This window comes from Rhagoletis pomonella, unplaced genomic scaffold (genome assembly GCF_013731165.1).
Source record: "Rhagoletis pomonella isolate Grant_MI unplaced genomic scaffold, Rhpom_1.0 Rhpom_scaffold_00007, whole genome shotgun sequence".
NCBI lineage: Eukaryota > Metazoa > Arthropoda > Insecta > Diptera > Tephritidae > Rhagoletis > Rhagoletis pomonella.
Genome location: NW_023458561.1, coordinates 52487825 through 52499379, shown reverse-complemented (window position 1 = coordinate 52499379; position 11555 = coordinate 52487825). Strand labels below are relative to the sequence as shown.

At 37.6% G+C, this 11555-nt stretch overlaps 1 protein-coding gene across 1 annotated transcript in view; it reads left to right on the top strand.

Annotated features, from left to right (window-relative positions):
* LOC118743898 (protein Wnt-5-like) overlaps positions 1-11555 on the top strand; it is a gene marked incomplete at its 3' end in the record, with an annotated part of 280007 nt that overhangs the window by 251522 nt on the left and 16930 nt on the right. The window contains exons 5-6 of the mRNA XM_036476661.1: positions 4170-4881; positions 7491-7748. Coding sequence (XP_036332554.1) covers positions 4170-4881; positions 7491-7748 — 970 coding nt within the window. The remainder of the gene's footprint in view (positions 1-4169; positions 4882-7490; positions 7749-11555) is intronic.

Sequence of the window (11555 nt, the reverse complement as noted above, 5' to 3'; positions counted from 1 at the left end):
GTGTGAGTGCTGGAGTATTTAGGTATGTGGCTGCAGCAGCACGGCTGTAAAATTGCAGTTGTCCTTTTCTGTACAAAAAAGTCTACGACCCTTCTTCTCTTATTGTTGCCATCGTCATTGCTGCGTGTCAAATTGTTTGTGATTTGCGCTGAAACAATGTAAAATTGCAACTTAAAAGTTGTGCGAAGACAAGTAGTGTGGTTTCAAAACTTAGTCGAACTAGTTTCATGTTATCTTTGTTTTTGTTTTGTTTTGTACGTTTTCTAAACTTTTGAGGTTGATTTGATCGTTCGGAAAACTCAGTTTAAGCAGTTTAAATTTTATACCTTAAGCTGTTTGAGTTTAAGTCTATTTGTGCTATATACCATGCATGTATTTATCATATATCCGGAAAATTTGGAAATTTAAAATGTTAGAATTAGCAGTTGAAAAATAACCTTTTCTTTTATATGCATTATATCAGCTCGTATTATTTTAAGTTTCTAAAGAAATTTGTAAAGTTTTTATATAACAGTGGTTTGTTAGAAGTGATGTTACTGATAATGTTTCGTAAGGGATCATATTCATGAAACTGAGATAAGAAAGACATTTTATTCTTAAAGTTCAATAAGGAAATATTTCTATTTTATTTTTTTTTTTTTAAATATTTACTACATTTAATAACCAAACCAAGCAAGCCGAAGTGGCATCTACCAATAGCTATTAACCGGGGTAATATTTTATATAACTGCGAAACAGACGAAGTGAATAGGATTTCGAAGTGTCCGTCCTACGAAAAGTGGGGAGATTCATCCAAAATTTGGCTCCAAGTATAATACCCTCATTCATCCATTGTTGTGTGAATCGTTATTGCTCACTGGCTAATAAGTGGGTAAATTATATTCATTTGTCATTTGGGTAATCGATCATCAAGCAATATGACGGATTTTGTTCCACACACTTCCGATTTGCTTCAAACTCGGTTTATTTATTTTTCGTAGATATGATCTGTCAAAGTTTGGATATTTTCATGAATCCGGCAAAACATATACTCACTCAAATCGGTATATCTCGGCTTATGCTGATTGTACAGATTTCATCTTAACACCAAAAAATAAAATATCCTTATTTCGTGACTCTTAATTCTGTTGACTCTTCGTGCAAAGAAGAAGGTTTTGCAACTAATTCATCTGTAGATAAAGGAATCACGCAATGGAACTTCAAAGTTCGTTCAAACCATTAATAGTTAAACAAAACTGTGGAAATTAGCCAGTTTGCCTATTTGATTCTACCAATTATGCAATCACAGCCATTTGGCGGCTTTAATGAATTTCAGTACGTCATACAGAGGGAGGCAGCTGCACTCAGAAATATTCTGCAGGAATGGTTGGCAGAGTGTCTTTAGCCAAATCCTTGCGAGGGCTGTACGCTCGCACAGGAAGTGTTCGTGCCCGTTTAATCGCAACAGAATCGACAGAACCTATTAAAGTATAAGCCAACACTTTTGTCCTGTACCGCAACGGGCTAGTGCCCTGTACACACTGCAATAAGTTTGTAGGCATCTTCTTTGCTCATTCCTAAGAGAGTTTTGGTTTTTAGTGGGCCGTGGGACATCCAGAACTGCCGCGTAATCCTGTGCGATCCTGTACGGTTCCACCCCTGTCTGGCCTTCAAATGATACATTCCGGTAATTTTTGCTTTTATCTCCCTGTGTAGGCCCTTCACCGCGCGGGACATAAGTGCGGAACCGCACCTTGCTAGTTGATCCGCTACCATAAATGTCCATATGTCCCGGGACCCATATTATGGTAATTTCATATTGATTAGAAGGCCAGCTTTCTCCTACCGTCCTCCACTAGTCGAGATCTAACAGAGGTAAAAGAGAGCGCCTAGCTATGCAAGAATGTATCCACCTGCCATCTAGCGGGTACATTCTCTTTGATTTACCTTACTGCCTGCTTAATTACAAACGTTTTGGCCTGGAAAACGCTTGTATAGTCTGGCAGGCTAAACGATAACTTTAGGTTACATGAAACCACTGTGCCAGCCTTCAACGGTCTTTCCTGCCAGAGCCCCAAGGCATGCAGTCATATGTCGCTGTTAGCAGCTGAGTTTTCAATACAAATATCTATCGGCAAAAAGCCAGCATCTGCCGACCCTTCAATTGCGCTTAGTTTTTTAACTACATAGGAGAGTATAGATCGGACTATAGCTGTATACATCCAGTGCGAAATTCTTTGCTCAACGTTTGGCCTTCAATCAAGTTTGGCATCCGGAATGACTTCAAGGTCTTTCAACTTGTTTCACAGATCCAATTCCGTTTCTTGAACTTTGGTTCAGTAAAATCAGACAATTTTGTTTTATTTGTTGAAAGTATTAGATCAATTTTCTCAGGGATTACGCGCGCGGTAAAAACGGAAATTTTGGATTTCCTCCTGAGAAACTGGCGTACTAGGTCTCAATTTTTTACAAATTTCAAAGAGGTCCCGCACATTACAATGTGGTGGAGTTGCGGCATAATTGGACGAAATAAAATGGTGTTTGTACAAAATGCGTCTTTGTGGCATAGTTTTAGGCACAGTATCTGCACTTATCTGAATTTATGTTCCAAAATTTCTCACCTCCAAAAATCTGCCGCCCATTGCAAGTGCACCAAAAGTACCTAATGTAAATCCAAGGCTGGTAACATGCCTCCGTAACTTTTCTAATAGAAAGATTACAAAATGTATAACTAACAGAAGTTGTACTATGAAATTAAGCGACGTGCATAATTTTTAATGAGTAAAAATTTATAACATGTCTGAGCTTTCTTAAACATGTTTCCAGCAAAGTCAAAGCAGCCAAGAATCTGGAATATTTTTAATTTGTTTTCATCTCAAATTCCCGCGTGTAAGTCATTCGGCAGTCACCCCTTTCATAACGCCTATTTAATACATTTGTGGCTAATTGTTAACACAAAAAAAATTTTAATGGAAAACTTGTACTTTTAATTTATATCCGGTAATATGATTAGGTACCCATTCACATAAACTTTGCCAAGAATGGGAGACCACACTTCCACATACATATTTATATACATACATACATACACATGCATATGTTTAATGTAAGCAACGCCTGAAACATTGAACTTCGCCACAGCACCCCCTGCCAATTGTTATGGCACAGTTACAGCTACTTTGCTTTGCTGTTGCTAACAAGGATAAATATCAACACCCCCAATTGGCACTTATCAACAGCAAAACGCACATATGCCAACAAGGGGTGCCCTAGCGAATTTGCTTAAAATGCCGCCTGAGGGCAGATGTAATTGTGGGCGGGTAATCACAACAAAGTGCAACAAGAAAAAACAAATGCAATTAAGCATAAAACGCGCCGTTATCCTGGGGAGGGGGGCGTGTCACAACATACCAATCCCGGTAAGTATGTATGTATGTGTGTAGATTGATAGCACTTGCATCTGTGCCAGAGCTTAGGTTGTGTATCCCTGTCCCGGTCCCCGTTTCTATTACGTACGACGTGGGTCGTTAAAACTCACCGAATTTATTATGCAAGTTTATGCCACAATAACGCAAAAGGTCGTGCCATATTGTGTCCCTGAGGGCTTTACATGATTTTCATGACTCTTAAATGCTATGCACCTGTCCCCTCATCCGCAAGACGAAGAAACATTTTGCAACAAAATTAAATCGAATTTTAAAGTCGCTCGCATAAATTTAGGGTGCTGAGAAATCAGAAGAGGGTCGATAACTTTAGAGGGAGTGGCATATTTCAGGCATAAAAATACATATGTACATTAGGGCGGTCCTTAAAAAATCAAATTAACGATTTTTTCAGTCGCACCCCCTCAAACACGCTCACAGTTATCACATATAAATTTTTGTACCGATTGCAGACAGTTAAGACGTCTTCATAGAGGAATCTGAACTTTCCCCCCTGCGCGACACGCCTTAACCGACTGAAATCAGCACCAAAATTTATATGGGATATCTTCGACATTAATAGTAGCATCGACGTAGGGGTTGAGGCCTAAAAAATCTGATGTAAAAATTTGCTTCCTACACTTAATGACCACCCTAATGTACATAGATGAAGTAGCTAGCAATCGCAATAAGTCGCTCCACTCTGCTTTCAACACACACACACACACACTAATTCGTTTCGTTTATTCTCTTCCTATTCCTTTGCAGATTCGCCACCGACTTCATCGATGTGCGCGAAAAAGAAACCCGTCGCGGCACACGCGGTGCTGGCAATCCGGAGCGCAAGCGTGGCGGTGGACGCTTCCATCAGCGTCGCAATCAACAAATGCAGGCCATGCAAGCCGATGATGCGTCCGCTGTAGGAGCGACGACAACAGGTAGAACATCAGCAGTAACAACGACAACGACAATGCCAACTGTAACAACAACAACCAGCACAAAGTCAGAATCAAGCCGAACATCAACAACGACGCAATTAGACGTGCTTGCAGGCGGCGCAGCTGGTTCGACAACAAATGAACACATCAACAGCGACAACAAAGCCAAAGACAAAGACAACATTCAGCAACAGCAGCTAAATTCCAATAAAACTGCCGGTGTTGATGGCTACAACAACAAGAACAATACCCAGACGGTTAATAATACCAACATGTCAACAACAACAACTTTGACGGGTTCCAAGGATACTGTCACACAACCAACGAAGGATCCACCAGCAACAGCGACACAGAAATCTTCGCCAAGCAGAAGTGGCAGTAACAAAAGCAACAATAAGCAAGAATCAAACCGTAATGCTGACTCCTACGAAGACGACGCGGTTGGACGCATCAAAGCGGAAGATTTATTAGAGTTGCAGGAGCGCATCGCAAAGGAAATACTCAATTCGAAATTGCAGGGCAAGGAAATGTTGGAATTACAGGTAAGGCAACAGTGAAGCAGTCAAGCGTTTTGGGTAGCTCGTAAACAGGCGAGTTAGTCAGTCGTATGAAGGCGGCAAACAATGGACGCCCCTAAAGGGGTCGAGTACATACTATTTTGTATCTCAGTGTGCATTCAAGCGTAGGTACATACGCGCACATATATTCTAGTTCCACTAATCCAAGTGGCATGTTCTAACTGCAGCCGGGACGTAGCAGATATGCTTGTTAAACTACAATGTCGCTGCTTTTGCATTCCGCCGAGGGTCGATTACTCGTAGACCGGCGCTAGTACATTGGGGCGACAATGATGACTGCTGCTGCAGTCGGGTAATTCGTTTAGTAGTGACACGCCGCCTTGTAAGCGTAATTGTCGGCACTGGCGGCCCAGCTGTGCGCGAAAAAGTTCATTAGCGCAGAAACAGCAGGTGCATATGGCAGGACGAGTACTTGTACGGCGTGATAGCGCAATTAACGGAGGGGAGACTTTATGTATGTATGTATGCGCATAGGTATATGCAACGCTTAGCAGAGTTTAAGAAAGTTTAAGGCAGCAAGAAGTTTGGATATTTGTTTAAAGTTTAGAAAAAAGTGCAAGAAAAATGGAATTAGACACACAATTTTTAGGAGCTGCTCTGTGGAAGTTTCAAAGTTGAAATTTCAGCTGAATTCCCTCTTCGATGTACATATGTGTGCATAATACGAATTTAGGGCTTTTGTTATACAACTTTTTTTGAAAATTCCAGTCAAAGCTGAACTAAAATTTAATTTATTCAAGCTAGTTTAAGTATGGGACAAAACGAAGTATCTCCTGTTATCACACAGACAGTCAGAGCTTAAGCATTTTGGCACCCACGTCACTGTTGACAGTTACAAGTTTGAAAACGCAGACGACTTCGTTTATTTGACAACCATAATTAACACCAATAATAATATCAGCCTTGAAATCCAACTGAGAATCATTCTTGCCAATAAGTTCTACTTTGGACTGAGTAGGCAATTAAGAAGTAAAGTCTTCTGTGATTATACAAAAATTACCCTCAATACATATATGTATGTCACTCACCATGCCTGGCTGGTGTATGATGCGCAGACATGGAAAATGAAAGCTTCTGATAAAGCGGTAGTTTTCGAGGGAACGATAAGCTGTACAAGCTTTGCAACGACCTAGCCATAGTGCAGAGAATTGAACGATTGATCGATTGGAGAGAAACGCTGCAGCTCTAAATGTACTCAACCCGGGTGACGATGCTGGTAACAGAGTAAGGCCTCCTCTGCGTTGGAAAGACCAGGTGAAGAAGGAATTGGCTTCACTTGGCATTTCCAATTGGCGTCAGTGGGCATAGGAGAGAATCGACTGGCGTACTATTTTAGACTCGGCAAAAATCGCTAAGGCAGGTAGAGCGCCAATAAAGAGAGTACTTATGGCAGAAAAAGGCCACTGCAGAAAAGGCAGTCTACTGGCTACGCACCAGTGTATTATTAGAGTCAAAGTATCTACTTTGACATCCAAACGGAAATCAAGGCACTAAGATCCCTTAAGAAACTAAAAAAACTTGTAATTATGCTTATTTTGGTTACCAGTTACAGTGACATTGCAGAAAACTACATGGCGAAAAAGCTAGCTAGTCAATGTAAAGTAACCTGTGGACAATTGGAATTGTAGTAAACACACCGAACGTTAGGTAAAAGTCCCGACATGCAAGGTTGCAAAGTCCTTTTGGCCTGTAGTCGACTGCGGGCGGTCAGAGGAGCTGCTCCAACTGGATTTTACCAGGTGTCCTTACTGACCAAAGTCCAATAGGAACGCTTTTGAAATAAATTGAGCAATCAAAATTTTTATTTTGTTTACTAAGCAAATACCTATTTTTCGGCTTTTGCAAATTAAATAAGTTCTCTGCAAGAAGGTTTGCTAAAAAAAAATGGACATACATATATGATATATGGTGAAAAGGAATATCACTTTTCCCTTACAGTTAACCGTTTAGTGTGGGCAACAATGATATTTTTCAAATAAGGCAGATCGGAATATGCGCTCTTTGGGAAGACAATACCCTTAATTATTGTACCATGACTAGACACGAATAAAGGTGCGCGAAAAAGTATGCTTAAAAAATTTACGAAAAAATATGCTTAAGAAAAACTTCGGCGAAGAAACAATGGCTCCCCAAATGCATTTTCAGTATTTTTCACTTTAAGTTTTGCAAAATGTCTCCTCCCATAATTTTGTGTAGAATACTTGATCTCCAGACTACATAGGTACCATATTGTCGCCACTTTGCCGGTCATCGCTTTGAAATAAATTCTCAATTTTACCTTTGTCTACATTGATTTTATTATTGCCTTTTTATGTCCAACATTTCTGGCATTACACAACCTTAAATGCAATTTTTCCTTTTTTTACTGAACATTTTTTTTTCTCTTTCTTTTCACCGGTTTTACAATGCACTTTGGCACTTGGTTTACTGCTGCCGCTACGAATGGTGGTCTCGCCGTTGTCATCGTTTATGTCGTCGCCGCTTGCTGCTGGCTTGTGTGTTGCCAATGCTGATGTCCATCTTGTAACTATGTACCATCGACTTTATATATATAATGCTGCTGTTGTTGCTAGGAGAAAATCAATCGTGAAATTCTAAACACAAAGGTGTTCAATATAGATGCTGGCGGCGGTAAACGTAAGCGTAGAAGACGTAAAAATCAGCGCGCTGTCAATGGAATGGCAAACGATCAGCAGGCAGATGCCAATGTCAATGGCGCTGGCGGAGATGGTGTGGATGTTGGCGGTGGTAATGGTGGAAAATGGAGGAACAGCATCACGGCCAAGGCTCGCAGCTTAATGAATTTACACAATAACGAAGCCGGCAGGAGGGTAAGTACTTGATACTCTTAAGAAAGGAATAAAAAGCATACGTTAATAAATACACATACATATATATACGAGGGCAGTCCCAAAAGTAGCAAAATACGAATAGTCAAAAAAATTTATTACTGTGAATCATCTTTCAAAATTCTAAATTACAAAAATTTGATAATGCTATGATAAATAGCATTTTTTAAACAGCTATTCAAATTGAATGCTCTGAGCGAGTTTATGAATATGGAAAAAATAGGTCATCGTTCTGCGATGCAATGGTTTATTATTGGATATCTGAGTGTAAGCGAGGTCGTAAGAGCTGTCAAGAAGAAATAAAGTCAACAAATCCATATTGGATGACCGGCGACTAAAAATGTCTGCTATCTTGACATGACAGACGTTTAAAAAGGTGATGTGCATCGAATATTGACCAAAAAACTGCATTTAAAAAGCTTCCGTCCGATGTTTCCATCGAGTATTTGGCATTTTTTTTTTTGCTTGCATTTGCAGAACTTCGAATTGCTACCAAATCTGAAAAAATTGTTCGGTCATAAGAGGTTTTTCAACAATGAAGAGCTAGAATCTGCGAATAACAAAATGGGAACAAAAGTCTCGGAACGTTCTTGCAAAGAGCGAAATTGGAACAAAAGACTAAGGAACTTTCTCGCGACGGACAATTTGGGAACTAAAGTCTTCTTGATAGAGAACAAAACGGGAACAAATCTTATCTCAACACGAAGAATAAAAGCGAGAACAAAATTTTTTTTCAAAGTGCTGTATTTGTTTGAAATGTTTGAGTATTAAAATTTATCAAAAAAGAACTGAAAAATAATTTTGCAATTTAAGTCAACGAACGACTTAAGACGCGAACCTTTCTTGCACAGAGTATGAAAATGTTTTCCATAAATGAAGAGATCAGCCTAACGATAAACGATCCGGAAGTTGAAGGTGACAGGTAATAAGATCAACGGAAATAAGGTCAATTGACTTTATTTCCCACCCTGGTGACCTTATTTCCGTTGATCTTATTACCTGTCACCGAAGTTGAAATGATTTAGCTTTCCTCTGACTTATAGTTGAACAATCATGATTCTCACTGAAACAATTTTTTATCCCAACACGCAGATGCTCCTCTCATTCTTAACGTTAAGTTCTCAAACTATTATTCTCGGTTTGTTCTCTAGCAGAACGCTCCCCAGACTTTTCTTCTTATTTCATCCTGCTTGAAAACGTTCTCGATAATTTCGTTGTTATTTCGTTCTTAACGGAAACGTTGGCGAAAGTTTCATTCCCATAATGTGTTTATTGAAAACGTTCTTGAGAGATTTGTACTCATTATATACTTTTTGAGAACGTTCCAGAAAATTTGCATTTTTGAGCTGTTTATGTTCCCGTTAAATCTGTTCTCAATACTTCTGTTCCCGTAAGGCTCTTTTGCGGGAACGTTTTTGACATTGAATTTTCTTCTCGTGCAGAACTAAACCCAAACGGGGCGCGTTCTCGGAGCGGCTTTGATAAGCTTGGCGGTGCTTACTATAAAGCAGGCATAGAACAGGGTTGCCACTGACGAAAAAAAATATTTACCATCCACTTGAAAAAAATCTACCAAATCTGGGAAATATCTACCAATAACTTTTTTATAACTATTTTAATAAAAACTATAGTTTTGTTATTTTTTTATTTATTTTAATTAAAACTATTTTATTTTTTTATTTTTTTTAGTTATTTCAATAAGAATTAAAATTGTTTTCAAGAACTTTTTATTTAACTAGTTATACGGTATTTGAGTCATATTATTGTCATATTCTAAGTTTCATTCAACCAAAAGCGTAAGTGATGAAAACAAAGGCAACAATGAAACTTCATTATTTGAAAACTTCAACTCGAGTTATTATAGACAAATACAGTGACTCAAAAAAATGATTTTTTTTTTAATATTCGCAATATTTTCGAGTAAATTTTTTTTATTGCTTTAACTAAATCCATAAAAATCGAGAATTCAAACTATATACAACATATAGAAAAATTCCAAACATTTTCGTCTAAATTTCGAATTGTTTACTCTGAATTTTTAGAGCAATTTAAGGTATGGAGTTTTAAAGCAAATACTATGTGAGTATAGCCAAAAATGTGCTGCTTAAAATTCCCGTTGATTTTTTTATTTTTTTTCCATCGATAGAAAATGGCGTTGATTTAATTTTTTTTGCGAACAGTCATAGTGCGTAATTACATACCTGTGAAATTTTTTTTTATATTTAAATAATGATTTAAAATATTTAGGCAATCAAAAGCTCCTCCGGATTCCAGTAAAATTAGTTTTGAATAGAGCGCGATATCTTCGCCTTATATCGATATACATTTATACGTATGTAGTTATATAAAAAGTATGCAAAGAAATTTATAATATATTTAAAGATAACTACGAAAAATAAATCGGGAACGGAAAGTTCATCAAAAATTTACCTTTTTACAAACCCAAATTTTTTCTACCAATTTTGGTAACAATTTACCAAAGTGGCAACCCTGGCATAGAAGCTATTCAACGTCTTTGGGAAAAGTGTATCCAGCTAAAAGATATTTTCGAAATAACTTTTTTGTTTTCTTTGTTAGGGCGAGTACTTCCAGGACCACCATCGAATATATTTTCCTCGGTGTGAATTTTTTGTAAGCATTTTAAAAGTCAAGCAAACTGTTCAAAACGCCCAGCTGTTGCAAATGAGCCGGAAAAAATACGTATATGTATGTATGTACCTATGTATATTAATTTCCAGCAAATAATTGCATAACTTTTACTCTTCAAATGGGGAACAATTAAAAAAGTGTCATAAAAAGTTTTACTTGTTTTTTTTTCAATAAATGAAATACATTCTAAAGCGCTCATAAAAACGCAACTACTATGCAGGGCAAATGAGTGAAAGAAAGTGTGAGTGTTTTTTTTGCGCTCACGGTGTGGCATGTTAATTTGTCAGTAGAGCAAGCGGGAAATTGCAAATTAAAATCGAAATTCATTTGACGTTCACTTATGGCCAATTTAAAAGCACAAATGTTGGCTGCCAATGAAGCCAACATATTGAAGAGGTGCACGTATTTATGTATATGGATAAGCGTACCTACATATGTATGTAGGTATGTATGTACAAAGCAGTTCCAGTAGCAATGGCCCATGAAATTTAATAAACATTATCAGTTTTATAGTTGGAGTTTTTGTTTTTGTTGTCGTGTTACATATTGGCTAGCTTGCACCGATTGGCAATTACATATACTTTTTACATCCTTATTGCATACATATGCACATATTTACATCTCGTTCGGCTATTCAACAAATCTGGCCAATCAACAGCAACATGCCTGAGGCAATTAGAGTCTACGTTGATTTCCTGGGTTGTAAATTGAAAAGCGTGAAACCAAGGACAACGACCGTCGTTGGCGATTGCCATATACATACTAGTTATTTGTTTTATAGGGAAAAAGGTGATATCGCTGTTAATAAGTGCATACATATTTGTGTACATGTGTATTTATTGATTTCAAAATTTTTAACAAAAAAACAAGCAGGGACCGTAACAGTTACAACTTTTATTTAAAAAATCACTATTTAACAATTATTTTTTGACTTTTATTTAATTACTCCTTAAATAACAGTTTTTTCTGATTTTTATTTTATAAATCCAAAATAACAATTATTTTTGAGTTGAATCTAAAAAATGTGCAAATAACAGTTATTTTTGATTTTTAAATTATATATCGTAGATAACAGTTACTGACTTTTATTTTCAAATCATACTTATGAAAGTCATTTGTATTAGTCGTAGTAAATTTTGG